At 56.4% G+C, this 17,683-nt stretch overlaps 1 protein-coding gene across 2 annotated transcripts; it reads right to left on the bottom strand.

The window, feature by feature from the left end:
- Positions 1 to 798: 798 nt before the first annotated feature.
- On the bottom strand, positions 799 to 9,096 carry CDC42EP1 (CDC42 effector protein 1). Of its 2 annotated transcripts, XM_064655035.1 has the most exons (4): positions 8,712 to 9,096; positions 7,272 to 7,433; positions 4,323 to 5,211; positions 799 to 3,266 (listed from the first exon to the last, which is right to left on the bottom strand). In XM_064655035.1, the coding sequence occupies exons 3-4, from the start codon at positions 4,762 to 4,764 to the stop codon at positions 2,470 to 2,472; spliced, it is 1,239 nt and encodes a 412-aa protein (XP_064511105.1). In that variant the 5' UTR covers positions 4,765 to 5,211; positions 7,272 to 7,433; positions 8,712 to 9,096; the 3' UTR covers positions 799 to 2,469. The 2 variants fall into 2 exon arrangements, with proteins under 2 accessions (XP_064511105.1, XP_064511104.1); XM_064655034.1 differs by lacking the exon at positions 7,272 to 7,433.
- Between the last annotated feature and the right edge of the window lie 8,587 nt (positions 9,097 to 17,683).

Genomic DNA, 17,683 nt, shown 5'->3' with positions numbered 1-17,683 from the left:
GTGTGCCCCCAGCCAGCATTCCTGCTATAGATAAGAGAGTGTCTCCTCCACTTTCCTCTTTACCTCACCTCACTTATCTGCTGGCACATTCCAGTCAGGTTACCCATTACTCTGACATTTCCACAGCAAACCGTACTCAGGGAAAGTGAGGCAGGGGAGGCAGTGAGGTTTGGACTGAAGTATGTGGCTCAGCACCACCAAGTCTGTGTCCCTTGCACAGGACTACAGGCAAGTCCTGATTATTTTATGCTTCTGCTCTAATTGAAAAGTACCTCGCCAGTCTAAAGTGAAACTGATGTGTGACAGAAAATGTCAGGGCATTGTAGGCTGGGAGGGAGGGGAACAGAGTAGAAAAGGATGTAATGGAGAGCCTGGGAAGGTGGCAGTACCCTTGCCCCTGCCCCTGCTCTCCGCTTCCTTGCTGCCCAAGCTGGAGGGACTTGCTGCTGCCTGAATGAACAGGCTGAGGATGTCTGATGCCTGATGGGCTGGACAGGTGTACCTGAGCCAGCTTTGGGAATGGTACTGATCTGCTCCAGGCTGCAAATGAATTGTTGCAGAGCTGGACAGGAAGCTTTTCACCCTCCTGTGTGCTACATGGGCCCAGATGGATAGGATGTTGCTTTATGTGTGCCCCAGAGAGCGGCACAAAGTACCAGGTTTATTAATCCAGGGATCCCAGAGGAGCTGGAACATCCTGCTGAGGGTAAAGAGGACAGGACTTGGTGGCTGGGGCACCAGCAGACATAGCAAGGAAGACGATAAGGTCACAGCAGCCAAGAGGAGGCACCAGAGAAGTTAGTATCAAAACTGTTTTAATAAGGACAATAATAAGTGCATGGCATACAGAGTGGAGGCAGAAAGGATAATTCCATGGATGTGGGTCTTTGGTCTGGAGCTTGTGTTACAGTGTGGAAAGCAGAGGGTGGAGGGGAGCTCGTCCTGAGAGCCTGGGTCCCTGCCCTGGAAGTGGGGATAAGGCTGATCCTGCTGGGTATCAGTGGCCAGAGCTGGGGACTTCTTGAAGCTGGTGCCTGCCCCAGTTTGGTGCTGCTGGCTGGTGCAAGGCAGCCCCTCAGGGAGGCTGAGGAACATGGGCTTGCCCGTAGCCTCGGTGGCCTGACTGTGAGTGGCACTTGCATGAGCAATATGTGTGCACACCACAGCTCTTCTGCTCTGAAGAGCTCCCTGCCAAAAGCAGCCAGGTCGTGGCTGAACTGTGTGGGAGCAGAGTCTTGCAGCCATGGCCCAGCATCTCCCCCCACTGCACACCCCCTCCTGTCCCAGAGAACAAGGGGGGTCCTGTGAGGGTCCCTCTGGTGACCTCAGACCCTGAGCATGCTGGCTCCACACCATGGCACAAAGGCGCTTCTGTGAGGGCCAGTTTGCATGCGGGGCAGCGTGGGGGGCAGCTCATTCCAGGGTGGCTGCGTCGCCCAGGGCCACTTGGTGAGGGACATTCCATCGTCCACACTAACCCCTGGGAAGGGGTGTACTGGGAAGAGGGGTGTGTGCATGGGGAATGGGCAGAGGGGCAAGGATGGAGACACAAAATGCCTGCCACCACCATGAGGATGGTGGCACAAACTGAGTGGCTTCAGAGGAGGAGTCTCCTTGTTCTGAGGCAGGGGAAAAGGAAGGGAGTTTTAGGATCTGAACTGCAGAATTTGGTGACCTGACAACCTGCCTCTGCTTCCAGCCAGCCAAGAAGTTTCTTCCCTCCCTGCTGAGAGGGGTTGGAGTCAGGAAAGAAGCCATCCTGAGTGATGCCCAGCAGCAGGAGGCAAGTGGAAAGACTCCTGAAATTATCTCTGTGCATGCTCTCCCCTCCCGAACACTGAGCACACAGCTTTTTGGGAGAAAGGGGAAAGGAGGAACCTTAGGTCTTTGCCTGCCCCTTGGGTCCCCAGCTGACCTCCCCTAGCAGACAGATGTGCTGTACTGAAGGGTCTTGCACTAGCTGGAGCTGGGGAGATTCCTATCCCCTACGTGCCAGAGCTATTGGTGGGAATATTTCTGGGAGGGCACCCATGCCAGTGCAGGGGGAGGTTGGGGGCTTCAGTGGGAGGATGGGGTATGTCCGCAGACATGCTGGTGGGGCCAGGCCAAGGGCTGGGAGAGATGGTACTGGGGAGAATGGGATGGGGTAGGAAGGAGTTTGGGGTTTCTTTGGCACATGGGAATGTCTCTTTGGTGTCTAATGGCGGTGAGGCCAGAGAAGGGGCGTGATGCCTGGCACTGCAGTGCTCACTGGCCCTTTGCAGCAGCCTGGCCCAGACCTAGGGAGCCCCCCACAAGATAGGCTCTCCTCCTGCCCCTCTCCGGCCCACCCAGTGTCCCCAGCTTGGCAAGGTGGTCACCCACTGTGTCTGCCGGTGACATTGGCACCTGAGGGTGGGGCATGGGGAGGAGGGCAAAGACCCCAGCACCAGTGTCTCTGGTGGGGCCTGTGATGGGAGGGGTGGCCATTCACACCTTGACTTCATCATCCTCTTCCTCCTCCTCATTGGCATACTCGAAGGAACTGCTGTGCCCACCTCGGACACCAGTGTAGCTTTCCTGCCGGCTGGAGAGCTTGGTCTCCTCCTCCTCCTCTCCTTGGTTCCAGCTGGCCTCGGGAGACTGGCTCTCCTTTGTCACTTGTGACCGCCACAAGATGCTGCTGGGGCTCTCCCACAGGGTCTGTGTCCGGGCCTGCCGGGGACCCTCGCCCTTCTCTGAGCTCCGTGGGGTGCTGGTCCCACCGTAATGGCGGGCCAGGACCTGGGTCGCTCGATCAAATTCTCCCGCCTCAATGGTGCAGTCGTTCCAGTGCCCCTGCCACGGGGTCCCTCTGGGCGCTGCCCCCGGCCCCGAAGCCCACACAGAGTCCGCTCCAGCACCTTCGATGGCATGTGCCTCTCCGTTGGCATGGACTGACAGACCTGGCAGTGAGCTGGCCCCTGACAGGTTGCTCTGCCTGGAGTGGTCCCAGAAGCTGGATGTTGACTTGTCCTCTTCGTGGGATGCACCCACTGCTGGAGGGACCCTGTCCTTGGTCCCCTCACCACACAAGAGGTGTGGGCCATCCTCCCCCACCTCATTCCCATTGGTTTCAGAGAAGCTCATCACCTGGAGGAGCTCGCTCATCAGGGAGGGCCCCAGGTCCAGGCGGAAGGACAGTAGGGAGTCTGAGCGATCCAGCTCATCTTCCCCAGGAAAGGTGCTCTCTTGGGGCTTTTCCAAGCGAGGGACACGAGGGATGGTGCAAAACCCGGACTCCAGCCCTGTGAAGCAGAAGGGATGGCTGGTGAGGGGAGGGGATGGCTTTGTGGGAGGAAGCCTACCTTACTTCTGCAGGGACAGGGGACACTTCTGCCACAGTGGCGCAGGTCATGCTCTCGTCAGTGGCACTGGCCTCTAAAGGACAGGCCAGTGTCTCTGTGGACATTTCCAAAGCTCAGAGTACAGCGCAGGGTATCCAGGTGCACTCTGGGCTTGGTAAGATGGCAGCGGGGGCTGAGCCAGACAGGTGAGACCAGGAGATGGCAGCATTGTGTCAGCTTGCCTTTCCCTCTGAGCCAGGCCACTTCCCCTGGCTGCTGCAGGCCCCTCAGATCAACCCCCCCAGACCCAAGACCTTCTGCTCCAGACCTCCCTCCCTGGGGAAAACCTGAGCCACAGCCCAGTGCTGTGAGGCTGGAGAGGAGGCACATAGCTGTCCCATCCTATCCTTTCCACAACCCTTCCCTAAAGGAGACCCTGGCTGGCACGGAGGGTTGTGGGAAGGCTGGAGAAGGGTGGATGGAGTCCTGTGAGGAGCAGCACATGGAGATGTAGAGGTTGGCACTGCCAAGCAAGCGGCTAGAGCACCTGTGTGGAGGTGGGGAAGCCATGCCATGAGTCTCCTTGACCTTGTAACCTTGGAGTGGGCATTGCTCCACTGTCCCAGCACCCTCTTAGCTTCTTCAGGGAGGCTGCTTATGGTAAAGGTGTAGGGCTGGGGCTAGATGGAGGGCACTGCCTTACAACTACTCCACACAGGCTGCCAGCTGTGTGGGGCTATGGGATAGGGGGAGAAACAGAGAAACCATCCATGCCCCACTTTGGGGGACACCCTGGGAGGAGACCCTCCAAGGGCAGGAGCAAGGACCATGGTTCAGAGCAAGGTTAGGGTTATCTGCTCACAGGGATTATCAGGACTGGGGACTCTTAAATGTTCCATCTCTCCTGAGAGCCTGAAGTCCCTCAGTGGGGAGGAAACTGAGGTATGGAGCAATGGAGAAGGGCTGCAGAGGATGCACAGTACCTGGGTGCCAGCCTCTGCCCTGCGCTTCACTCACCATAGGCCTGGTGCGTTTTGGAGAACCTGTTGGATGCACTTTTGAAGGAGAACTTGCTGGTCAAGCCGCGTCCACCGCCACCGTCATACATCCCCTCGTTGAGCTGCGGCAGGGAGATGGCGTTTTTGATGATGGGTGAGATGGCCGGGGGGGCGGGCGATGCCCCCGCCTGGCCCCCACTGCCCCGTCTCTTCAGTGGCGTCCGGCGGACGTGCCGCAGCGTCCGGGTGAAGAAGTTGTTGGCTTTGGCTGTGTCAGCCCCACCGTGGTTGCTAAGGAAAGAGGTGTCCCCAAAGACGTCCCCGCCACGCCCCACGTGCATGGTGTGCCGGAAGTCCCCCAGCGGTGGGCTGATCATGTCTGGCGTCAGCTCCGACTTCAGCCGCCGCTTGCCATGGGAGCCTGACACCCAGCTGAGCACTGGCAGCTTCCCCAGGCTCATGTTGCACCCTTCACCTCACCCTTGCCTCTGGAAAAGCCCCAAAAATCAGCCCTCAACAGGCTTCCAGCACTGAGGTGATCTGTCACATCCCTGAGCTTCCCATTGCTTCTGCACAGATTCTCTTGGGGTAACAGCTCATGTCACTTTGGCTTCCAGCAGGTTTCCTGCTTTTCTGCACTATGTTGCACTCATGAAATCACTCTCAGGGGGTACTTCCTCAGTGGTGAGGACAGTGGTGGCACTGAGGTGTCCCCAGGGGGTGTCTGGGTCAACCCCGGTTCTGCAGAGGCTGCTGGAAGCTGTGTCTGGCCGTGGGCTTTAGGGGTTAATCCTCTGTCTTCTGCCACTGCTGGGAGAGTGGAAGCCAGTCACAGATGAAGCAGCAGGTGACAATGGGAGCTTGGAGTGGACTGGCAGGGCAAGTGAGTTGGTCCCCTTGTTTCCCACCTAAACAAGGTAAGAGGAACAGTTAAAGCCTTGGAGAGGATTTTCCCAGCCATATTGACTGAACCCCCTGAACTGTCTGGAGAGATTAAAGGCAATGTATAAGACAATGGGGAGGTTGCTACTGGCTGTCCCCCTTGCCTGGCCTTCCTCTTGGGAAGGAAGAATAAGGCTTTCCTCCAAATCACACATGCTGTCCCTCACCTCTCTGACCTCCCTCAGTGTGCCTCAGTTTCCCCCATCTGCAAAGCAGCTTGGCCAGACCCATGCCACAACACAGGCTGAGGATTTCCCTCCCAGGCAGAACCTCCCAGAGCAGTGCCCTGCCCGGCTGCCCCAGCTCCTGAGGCGAGAAACCTCTCCCTCCTTTTTGCTATTCAGATGAACCCTTGAGGAGAGGGTGAGGCCTGGGGACTGTGTGCTTCTCAGGGAGAAGGAGTGGTGGGACGCAAAAATGCAATATTTGTAAATTGCTTTGTTTGTCCTTCACTGGCTGGGTCCCCAGGTACTGGGCAGACATGCTGGAGAAGCAGGGAGCTGGCAGTGTGGAGAAAGCAGCTGCTTTGCAGGGAGGGGAAACTGAGGCATGGCAAGGGAGGTGATTGCTCAAGGTTGGAGGAGAAGGTGGGATGGGACCCTGCACTCAGGCGGGTCCTGGAGGAGCAGGCGGGAAGCAGCAGCTGGATGCATGATAGCAGGGCGATGACTTCCCCAGTCAGTGAGAAGGACACTCAGATGGGCAGATTCCCCATTGGCATGTGGGCAGTTAGAAGAGAGTGGGTTGGGGAAAAGAGAGGATTTGGATACGGAGCATCTCTGAGTATCAGTGCTCTGGGTAGCCACCTGGGGACATGTCCCTCCCTGGGGTCAGTTCTGGGGCCAGGGGAACAGGATGGAGCTGGGTCCCTCCATCAGGGCTAGTTTGGAGGACAGCATGACAAAGGGTGATGCAGAAGCCTCACATCCCTTGATCTTCATATGCTGGGACCCCCATTGCTGCATGGCTTTGTCTGTCTCCCCCTGTCATGTTGCCTGCCTCTCCCACCTGTCCCCGTGTCACTTCAGAGTATCCAGGCACTGCCAGGGTGGCAAAGGCTCTGGTGAAGGGGAGTCCTGGACATGAAGTAGTTTTCCTGGCTGGCTACACGTGATTTTGCTTTGCCCTGGCCTTGTTTGCTCACCTGGGGCCCCGCTTATCTGCCAGGGGTTAATGTCTGGGGAAGGGAAAACAAACCTCCCTCAGCAGTGCCCAGCACCATTGGCTGCCTCCCGGGGTGGCAGCGGCCAGTGGCACGCAGGGCAGGTTGGATTCCTGCTGGCCCCCAGCTCCCTGGCTCATGCAGCTCAAGTCTTCATCCTGCTCACAGAGGCCATGCAATGCTGTCTCACAGCTGGGACATGGCAGATGGTAGATTTGGGGTGGGAGGACGACTGGGAAGCTATTTCCTCTCTCTGGCAGAAGCCCACCCATAGCCACTGGGTCAGGGCTCTCCTGGAGTGCAAGGAAACTACTAGGGTGGTCCCTGCAGCACAATGGGGGTCTTGGGACCACAGGGAGAGAGATGCAATCCCATTTTTGAGCTGTCCCCAGGGTCTCCCAGGAAGGCACATGACCCTGGAAGAGGGGATTAGGTGAGCTACAGCCCTCAAGTTTTCCTTTCCCTCTGCACATTGGAGCCCCTGAAAAACACAAAGTGGGGACTCTGCCCTTCAGCCTGTGCTGCACTGGCCAGGGCTCTGAGGGGTGAACTCCCCTACTCCACCCCAGGTCCCCTGTTCAGCAGAGGTGCCCTGCAGACCCTTGCGGGGCACATCACAACTTGGGATGGGGTGGCAAGGGAAGGAGGGATGTGGGAGGAGAGCTTGCTCCCTGTCTGGACAACTATTGAGTGGGGAGCTTGGTGGAGGAAAGAGTTTCTCCTTCCTTGTCCCTTGGTCACCACAGGGAAGCAAGCTAGTACCTGGCCCCTGGCTCTACCTGCCTGCTGGCAGGCAACAGGCACTGGGAGGGGAGGGAGGGAGGAAGGGAGGGAGGGAGCGAGGCAGCTGGTGCCCAACCCTACCTGGATGGCAGGTTTCTGGCAGGCCTGTTGGGTTTTTTCTCCTTCCAATCTCCTCTTTTTCCTCCTTTTCTCTGCCCCTGGTATGACTCCTTGAGGACTGTGCCCCTTTGAGCTCTGTCCTTCACCCAACCAGACTCCTCCGTGCCAGGGAAACTCGTGATTCTGCGGGCAAAGGGTGACCTGTGTGCTGTCCTTTCCTCCACTGGGCAAGGGAACCACTCTGCCTGGCCATCTGTCTGTCCAGGTGCCACTGCTTCCATCTGGCAGCCCTCTGTGTTCGCCAATTCTCAGCAGAAAGCCCACAGCCCATCACGACCTCCCCTTCCCTGGCATCCTCTCTCTGGCTCCCTCCTCGCCTCCTCTGGGAAGCCCCCTGCCCTCAAAGACCCACGCCCAGCACCTCCTCCTCCTACTTCCAGCCTGGCCTCCCCCATTTCCACCCTGAGTTCAGCTGGTTACCACTGGTTTTCCACTAGCTGGGAATGGCCTGAGCTGTTCTGCTTGCTGGGAAGAGCGGAAACCAGAAAGGGGGGGAAAATAATCCAGATGTCTAGTTGGCTGGAGCTGCTGAAAGCAGCCGCTTCCCTCCTCCTCCTCTCCTTACACCCCCCTCTCCCAAAGGGGACATACTCCAAAAGAGGGTGAGTAATTTGGGGTGGTCTCAACAGTGGGAAGAGCGGGTGGAAATTGTTGTGGATGGCCAGGAAGGCTTTCCCAGCCTTCCCAAGTGCCAAAAAACCTCTCTTTCCCCAAAGGAAGGGAGGCAGAGGTTGAGTGACTGCTCTGGGATGGGGAAAGCCAGCAGGGACAGGCTTTTGGGGAAGGGGGAAAGGGGCTTAGCTGGCTGAGCTGGGCCTCTTCCAGCTTCTCTGGAGCTGTGCCGGGCAGTAGGCAGACGCCTAAATCCAACTCCTGTGCTGCTGGTTGCTATATATATCCATAGTGATATCTCTCAGTATAACAAGGATATTTTTCCAAGTAGACGTGCTGGGACTTAGAGGGAGGTCAAGACTATGAAGGTGGGCAGTTTCCAATCATCCCTTTCCTGCCCTCTTACGATAAAGTGCTCCCTTTCTTCCTCCATGCCTCCGAAATCAAGGCGCCACGAGCCTGCAGGGTTTTGAGGGATATCCAGAGCAGAGTTTGGGAAGCCAGTGTCCCACTGCCTTCCCCCATCTGTGGGACCCTCTTCTCACTCCCTTTCTTTCCTGCCTCTTTCCCCTGGCCCGCGTCCCCTCTCCTCACTCCCCATTTCCTGTTGCATTCCTGCTTTCTTGTCCCTTTCTTTTTTGCCATCCTCCCCCTCTCTATCCCCTTGCCACCCTCCCCCCGCCCCGCTTCTCCCCTCTCCAACCACCCTCTCCACCCTTTTCCTTCTGCTCCCAACACCTCCCCCTCCCCAGCTCTACAGACTGATGAATCAAAATTTTCAGGATTTACCTCTTTCGAACCAGAGTTATTTTTCCCCGTCCTCCGGACGAAAAGTTGCGAGACACTCCCCGTGGGCCCCTGTAACTTGCTCCGAGGGCTACTGGTGCTGCGTCCTGGAATGGAGGTGGGGGGAAACGGGAGGCATGTCCCCCCTCCCTTTTCCCACGGCTGTCCCCTCAAGGCTGGCTCTCCCAGGCTGACGCCCTGATGCCACGGGAGAGAGGGAGCGAAGCTGGCGGGGAGGGGACGTGGGAAGGAGGAGGGCGGGCTGCAGCACTGCCGAGCCAATCCTCGACTCGGCAAGAAGACCAGAGAAAATGAGATTTATTCCAACTATCCAGGACAGAAAACTTCAGGAACTTCTCTGCCGCTCCCCTCCTCCTCCCCACTTCCCCAGTGCCATTTCCCGTCTGCCGGCATTTGCTGCCTCCCTCTCCCGGGCGCCCGCTTCAATGGGTTTGGGGGAAGGGGGAAGCCCAGGTTGCTGGCTAACCTGGTTAGGGGAGCCTGGTGGGGCACAAAGGAAAGGGCTTTGACCTCTCTGTGTGTGTGACCCCTCGGGTATCACATAGGGTCGTCTCATCCCATATTGGATAGAAGTCCCCACCAGTGTCTCTGGTGTAGTAGTGCCAGTCAGGACTGGGGTGGTGGTGGGGGGGTGGTCATTCCAGGACCTGTCGGTAGCATTGTGTTGGGTGTTAGCAGGATAACAGCCTCCCTGAAGGCCACGTGGGCCAGGTTGGCATTTGTTACAGAGTAAAGACAAGTGTCACAGGTTTGGGACAAGCTTCATATCAGTGGCAGTGCGTCAGACGAAGGTGAGGGGGTGGCAATGGATAAATGCAAGGAGGTGCTCTTTGATGGCACCAGGGAGAATTTCTGCCCACACATAGAACACCACATCCCTCTGGCATTTTGCTTCATCCATCCTTGCTGGTCACAGGGCAGAAGACCCTATAAGTGCCTATGAGGGGCAACCCGCTGGTGGGTGCGGATTCACCAGTGCCATCAGTGACCCTCAGTGACATGGCCTTTAGGCGAGACTCAGTGGCTCTGCTGGGGAACCACTTGGCCAAGCACAAGCACTTATTCAGGGCCCTTTGGAGGAGAAGGGAGGTGTCTCTGCTGGTGAAGGCGAGACAAGACTTGTTGGGGTTAAGTAGGGCCTGGCTAAAGGGATGACAAGATGTCTGCAGAGGAGATGTCAAAATGGAGCCTGGCCTCTTGCTGGGCTCAGATGGCTCCTACTGGAGTGCCCAGGCACCAGCACCTTATTGCTCAAAGGTTTGCTAAGTAGTAGCAGGATTTTGGCACTGTTCTCAGCCTCTCAGCCTCAGGCTCCTCTTCTGTGAAACGGAAGTTGGGTTTTCTGCCTTCTGTAGAAGTCTTCCCCATTGGGAATTAAGAGCATATGGACTGTACATGTTGGTGGTACTTTAGTGGGTCTATGTCTTGGAGGAAGATGGGAGCTGAGCTCTGATGGGGGGAGCTCTGCCATCAGCAGGGAAAGGAGGAGAAATCATGACCTGCATTCTCCCTGCTTGTCAGAGGTATAGTAGGCATCCCTTCCCCCAGGTCCTGCTCAGAGGAAGCTAATGGGGGTGGTGAGAGAGGCAGGAAAAGACTCTTTATTTGGGTCTCCCTCTCTGCATTGCTGCCAGTGCATCTCCCCCCACCCTGCCTGAGGGGCTCCCCCTCACTCCCTTCACCTCCATCCCCATACCCTTGCAGGAGAGGCTGTGTCAGGGAGCAGAGCCCAGTGACAGCAGCCGTCTCCACTGGGGAATGCAGAACAAATCTTTTCCAGATGGGACAGGGGCCACGTTCTGCTTCTTGCAGGGCTGCCGGCTCTCCACTCTCTCCTCCTCCTCCTCCTCCTCACTCCTGCTCCAAGCATCTCTGTGCTACAGGCCAGGATGGGCTCCATTTCCAGGAAAGCAGATGGAAATCCCCCATCTTCAGCACTCTTCCCCAAACCTGTGATCTTGTGGCCATGCCAGCCAGGCTCTGATTTTTGTCCTTCTGAGTCTAGCCCTGGAGTGCTTTGGAGACCTCCAGGGTGTGTGCCAGCTCCAGGTCTCCGTACCCATCCTGGCCTCTGGCTGCTTGGTTACACCAATACCCCCTTCTTTCATATACAGCTGCCTGGAACGTGAATCTGTCCCATCCTCCCTCTTGGCCTAGTTATCCACCCTGGCTGCTAAATGAGAAGTGGCTGTGAGCCTGGACAGTGCTGCAGAGCCACTGTACCACTCATGTGTGCCCTGGGCAGGAGCTTATGCCTGGACCCCTCCCAGCCCAGCTACCTTGTTTACCTTCAGTCACCCCACCCTTTCATCCTGTCTGTAACCCTAAGCCCCAGGCAGTAGTACCAGTCTCACCATTACAGTGAGACTGGCCATTGGGCTTATCATGGAGCAGACAAGTGACCCAGCAGCTTTCCTGGATGAGAAGGATTTGCTTTGATTACCACAATATCAAAGACTGGGCAAACTGCATCCTCTCGTCTTCCCAGAACTCATCCCTCTGACATGGGGTTGAGGTCTTATGGGTGTGTGAGTGTGATGAGGATGGAGAGAGGAAGGGAGGGATGTGTGGGGGTGGAGGTGGGGCTGAAGTCTCTGCCCCACACCTCCTGGTGCTCAGTCCTTCCTCCTATCTCACTTCGTAGTCCCTTCTGCTTGCAGACCCAATGCCTGAAGGAGGCTGATGCAGGACTCCCCTCCAATGAAGAAAAATCCCTCTTCTCCCTTTCCCCAGTGCCTGAGGGGAATCGAGGGAAGGCAATGAGGGCATCCCAGCTTGCAGATGAGGTCAGTGGGAAGGGGGTGCCTTGCTCAGTGCACAAGAAGCAGATATCCTGTTGCTGCCCAGGGTCTCTGGCTCATATTTCCTCATTAACTGAGAGCGCTGCTTGTTTGCGGGTGACTTCCAGATGTTTCCATTCTCCTCACAGGGGCCCTGAGTGTGCATACCTCGTGGGTATGGGAAATACTGCCAGCAGTGGGGTCGGGGACAGACTCCTGCCATGATGGAGAGTCATGGATGGACAAGATGCCTTGTCCCACCACACATCCTGGTATGGCCTCATCCAGCTACCCCCTCACCCTGGTGCTGTCAGGTCCCTCCTCCCTGCTCCCAGCCCGTGGCCCTCAGTGCTGCCTCCAGTCCACGTCTCGCTGCCCTGGGGATGAGCTGAAGGCAAAGCCAGTTTTAGAGTAAATAAGCCAGGGTGGTGGCAGGAGGTGACACCCTGGGGCAAGGGATAGGTGTAAGGCACCCAGCGTCTTGCCAAGAGCATCTCTGGTCTGATGCCAGCTCTGGCTTTGTAGGCACTGGACCCCTCATGCCCTATGGTTTCTTCATCAAGATGACTTCTCTCTGGCAGCATGTGCTGGGCCTGGCTCAGCCCACTTTTCGGACTGTGCTGTGGGTCATCCACACTGTGCCTGAAGCCTTTGAGATAACCAGGGAAAGAGATCAGAGTGGTCCGATTCCCAGCCTGCTTGTGCTGCACTGGGGAAGGAAAGTGGGTGGGTTGTTGTGAGCACCACCAGGCAGGCAGCAGCATTGAGTTAGACCCACTCATGCTAGAAGAGGGGTAGACCAAGCTCTGTAAAAGCCCATTTCTAATTTCCTCCACTGATTCCTCCAGCTCCCTTCCCCTGGAGCAGTAGGAGGCTGAAAGAATGGGATTGACCATGTCCTGCTTGTGGGATTTGCAAAGGGGGAATGTGTGCTTTTCCCTGGGGAGCTGGGCTGGGAACTCAAAGTCTCAGGGTTTGCCAAAGCCCAGGAGGAGGTACGGATGAGTTCCCAGGCTTGTTGGCGGATTGCCTCCCTCCCTCTGCCCATCTCCTCCTATCCCAAATGTTTTCGTCTTTCTTCCTCCCCCCAGACTTCCCAGCTTCATCCTGGTATGCTAGTCCTGGATGCTGGTCAAGGATGTGGGGTGCTGTAGGGGTATTTTGGGTTAGAGGATTGAGGGACAGACCCAGACCCAGACCAGAACCCTGATCTATGTTCTCCCTCCGACTTTCCCCTGGGCACAGAGGAGAGGGAAGGGGGGGGTTGGGACGTGGTTGGGAGGGGAGGGAGGATGTTGCATAAACCAGAAGCAATCCAGGAACAGCTGCCTGTGGCCTGGAAACACCTCTGTGATTTCAGGTTCTAGGAAAGGAGATGTAAATATGTATTAATATTTATATTTACGTATGTAGACTACATCTCCCCAGAACACCCCCTTTCCCCCCCACTTGATTCTCCAGTTACTTTTCATAGACCTTGTGAAAGTTTATGCAGGAGGGACTGGGGAGAGGGCTTAGATATCAGTTTGGTGCTCGGAGTAGCAGCTCTGTGTGTGTGGGCATCTGGGGGTCACTTCCCCCCCCCCCGTATGTTCCTTTGGCAGGATAAGAAGGGGGAGCACATCTTCAGGAGTTTAAAGCCTTTGCAGGCTGGAGAGAGCTTGTTGTTGGAACTGGGAGAGAGGTTGTTGGGACTAGGAGAGAAAGGGGGAGATGCTGAGGGTAGAAGGGATGCGGTCAGGAAGGAGGAAGCACAGGGAATGGAGGTGAGGAGCAGGAAACAGAAGGCCTCTAGGTGGAAAGACCCTTTTGGAGATGAATTGCGTGAGGAGGTGGGAAAAGGTGTTTTGGGGAAGGGAGGAGCTGGGAGATCTTAAAGGAAGGAAGTAGGTCCCAGGGCTGGTGTGGCATGGGAGAGGGGATGGTCAAGGAATGGGGTATGCATCCATAGAGCAGAAGTGGAGCAGGGTGCAGGGATGAGGAAGGGTGAGATGTGTGAAGAGAAGACGTGGGGATATAGGGAACGAGGGCTGGGGCTGAAGAGATAAGTCATCCATGTTGGGAGAGGGGGACTATGCTTGGGGAATGTGTCCTGGTCAAAGGGAAGAAGTGAAAACCAGGGGAATGGTTGAATACGAGGCCTGGACAGCTCTTTCATCATAATGATTTTGCCTGTCCATCCAGCCTGTGTATTTTTGGCCCACGGAAGGAAGGGGGTGGGAATGCAGAGGGAGCTAAAAATAGGGGTGTCCCTGCCCATTCCCCAAGGCGGGCATCCGTCTGCCTGCCTGCCTGTGGGGCTGCTGCGGGATCTGGAGGAGGGGAGCAGGTCCAGCCTTCTCCCCATGGCGTCTGGCTCTGCTTTTGTTTGTCTCACAGCCCTACAGGGACAGGAAGAGGCTGCTGGGCTGGGGAACAATGGCTCATTCTCTGGGAGTCTGCGCCTGCCGAGGAGCGATAGGGGGGACGTGGGATGGTGGCCAGAAGGCGAGCACAGCCTCCTAGTGCCACTGCTGCAGGAGTTTTTACCCCAGAAGATGATGGGGTCCACTGGTGGGATGCAGGGGGACCTTCCCCAGCCCATTCCTCTTCTCCAGACTCAAAACCACGTTCCTGTGCCTAGTTGGAGAGGGAATGAGAGGCTGACTCTGGTGGATGCACTTTATGGAGGAGACAAGGGAGGCAATACTGGCAACTCAGAGAGCGGTGGGAGCATGTCTCCAACCAGCACTGGGAAATGCACTGTTCTGCAGCCTCTCCTTGAGCCTATGAAATCTGGAGTGCGGTTGGAGCTTGCATCCCCCAATGGGAATGTCCCCAGCTGGGGTCAGGGAGGTATTTATCTGGGAGCTGTATTGTGCCTCTGTCCTGGCTGTCACTGTGCTCCCCGAGGCAGTGCCAGTACTGCTGGTGGAAGCTCTCTCCATGCCCTGTGCTCCCTGCTGTCTGGGAGATAGCCAAGGGGCATGGATATGTGTGCATGGTGGGGGGTGATAAATTCTTGTATCCCACCTCTTTCTTCTCTAGACCCTCCTTTTGTGTCAGTGTCTCTCCTGGATGTCAGATCTGACAGCATGGTGCTGGAAATGCCGAAGGGAAAGTCTGTCCCCACACTTTTCCAGGCTTGCTAGGGGTGAGAGGAGGTGGTGTTAGCACCTGAGGTAGGGGAGAGGTTAGGACATATTTTGCAAGGGGTGAGCAAGGAGGGGACAGAAGAACTTCCCTGTTTCCAACCCCCTTTTTTCAAGGTCTTGGATACTTGGGCTGAATGCTTGCCAGGGCTCCTCTTGTTTACTCAGCCGGGGAGCTGACACATCCAAGGTCTCTGCTGACTCCACTTTCCCACATGCTGCTGGCGGGCGCATTCCAGGGCAGAGTGGAGATCAGCACAGAGGCATACCAGAGGTTTCCATCTGGGATGCCATCCCCCCTCCCTGCTCTCCCCAGGCATCTGGCACCTCCTGCCAGGTTGTGAAGAGTGGGCATCACATCTGGCCAGCTTCCTGGGTCTTTAAAAGCCAGGGCTGGCACAGAGCCCAAGCATGGATGGGGACCCCAGAAACAGGGACCTACCTCTCAAATTGAATGCCTTCAGCAAGGCTCTGTTATTCTTTCTCCTTCCCTCCACAGATCTCAGTCCTGTTCCCCGTAATGACCCATGGGAGATGTGTGGAGGGGCAGGGGATGCCTGTCTCAGCTCAGTCCTCCCTAGATGGACCTGGTGGAAAGGGGTAACACTCTCCTAGGCAGCAGTCCAGCTTTTTCATTTTAGGATGGGCACGTATTCCTGTGGCTGGGTTTAGCAGCACTGGGCTCTGCAGCTGCACACTTCTCCTGCAGGCACCGGCTCTGGTCCGTCCTGGGCAGCAGCCCAGACCTGGTGTGGCTGCCTTTGGTTTTAGGAAGAAAGGCCACAAAGCTTTTAAAAATAAGCCTGGCCCTCACCCTGTCATTTAGGGTGGAGGTTTCTGTCCCAGCAATGCTCCCAGCTCTACCAGGGCAGCAGAGATCTTTGCCTCCTCCGACCTCGGGTTGCTGCTGTCAAAGGACCACCATGACCTTTCCTTTTCCCCCACAGGCCGGCCCACAGAGGCCCCTTTACGCCCAGCCCCAGCGTCTGGAAGAAGGGGCCTCGTCTCCCTCCCTGGCTGCCACAGGAAATGCGGAGCCTGGAGGTCAGGGGCCAGCTGGCAGCTCCTCCCGTGGAGGCCAAGCAGCCCAACGCTGGGGCTTGCATCATGTGGCGTCTGCCAGAGAGGAGGGGAGGGAGGCAGAGCTGTGGAAGGCGGAGGGAGAGGGCCAGGCTCTTCCTGTTTATGTGACTATCAGACCCCCAAGAAAGGGAAAGGACTTGGAAAGCTCATTGCTCTTGGGCGAGCTCCAGCAAGCAACTGTCTGTGGCTCTTAGCCCAGGGATTGCATCTATGGGGCAGGGTGTGACTTCTTCCCAGGGGAAACAGGCATCCAGCTCCAGGGAGGGCTAGGGTTACATTCGTGGGCATTGAAAACCTCTGGTGTAGAGGGGAGGCTGCAGTTAGCTTCCTGGGAAGTGAGGGACAGCTCCTGTTACACCCCAGGCTTTGATCCTCCTGTGGTTTTCTCTGACTTTTGCTGATGTTGGTCTCTGGGATGGTCTGAAGGGCAAAGAGCCACTCGGGCCAAGACGAGGAGGTAGCTGGGTATTTTAGCTTTGGGACAGAGGAATGGGGAGCTCTGGGAGTGCCAGGCATGGAGGGGTGCCTAGGGGAGGGTTACAAATCGCAGCCTGTTCAGCCACAATGGCTCCAGCACAGATCCCATGCAGCAGACAGAAGAGCTGCAAGACCTCCCACATTATCTAGGGTCACATCCTGCAGGGCATTTGGTGTGGCCATGGTGGTATGTGGAAGAGGAAATGAGATCCAAGATGCTGTGCTCTTGTCTACACCTCTGGCACCTAACTGCTCTGGCTTAGGTCATATCTGTACCAAACTTGTTGTGTCTCAGCTTTGGTTTGTAGTCCTTGGCCCACACTAAGCATGGGTTGAGGGGTGCTCTGTGCCACCTCTGACAGACGTCCTGGAGGACACACCATTAGACAACACTTAGAGGAGCAGAGGGGAGTTATAGCCTCTTTGCTGTCCCAGAGGTAAGCCCAGGCCTGGCTCAGTGCAGCAGCAATCTCCAGTCAGCTGTAGGATAAGAATAGCTGGGCCCAGTGTAGGTCACAGAATCATAGAATCACAGAATGGTTTGGGTCGGAAGGGACCTTAAAGTTCACCCAATTCCAACCCCCCGCCATAGGCAGGGACATCTTCCACTAGACCAGGTTGGTCAGAGCCCCATCCAACACTTCCAAGGATGGGGCATCTACTGCTTCTCTGAGCAAGCTGTTCCAGTGTCTCACCACCCTCACAGCAAAGAATTTCTCCCCTAATCTAAATCTGCCCTCTGTCAGTTTGAAGCTATTCCATGAAAAGGCTTGGGAAAGGCCTCAGCAGTCATGAGTAAGGAGCCCTGGCAGGTTTGCGTGGCAGGAACAGGCACAGCCCTTGGCTCCTCACATCCTTCCCTTTGCAAGGGCTTCAGTTTAAGGCCACGCTGACCCAGAGCGTTTGGGCTTTGCCCAACCACCTCCTTCCCCACGGGGTTGGATGGTGCGGTGGTGCCACCCTATGGCCCTGGAGCAGTGTTACAAGTGCTGGTGGCACTTGGCTGTTCTTTGCCCTCTCCAGAGAGGCTTTGTCCTGTTAGCATGAATTCAGTTCTTTTCTCTGTCCGTGTCCTGGACAGGTTTGCTCTCCAGTCAAGGGGAAAAGGTTCTGGTGTAGTCCTGACTTACTGAAACCCCAGAGAATTCTGAGCATGCCTCCCTCTCTTGCCACTGCATTGCCCTCCAAGGACAGTCAGGTATTCCTGGAACTAGAAAACCACCAAGCTTGGGCTAGTTTCCCAAACCATGAACTACAAGACCAGGTTCACAGGTGAACCAGGATCTGCTCTCTGACAGTGGCTGCTGGAGCTTTGATGTACTGCAGACTGGAAAGCCAACATGTCTTCTCCCATGCACCACCAACCCGCGCCCTCAAAGCTTCAACTATTGTAGCAGAAGGGAGTTTTTTGGGACTTCATTTATGTTATCTGTTGTTTATGGAGCAAATTTGCTGGTAAGTCTGAAAGAGCAGCAGCTTCCTT

This window comes from Pseudopipra pipra, chromosome 5, assembly GCF_036250125.1.
Source record: "Pseudopipra pipra isolate bDixPip1 chromosome 5, bDixPip1.hap1, whole genome shotgun sequence".
Taxonomy (NCBI): Eukaryota; Metazoa; Chordata; class Aves; order Passeriformes; family Pipridae; genus Pseudopipra; species Pseudopipra pipra.
Note: the sequence above shows the minus strand (reverse complement) of the source record. Positions and strands in the feature narration are given on the sequence as shown.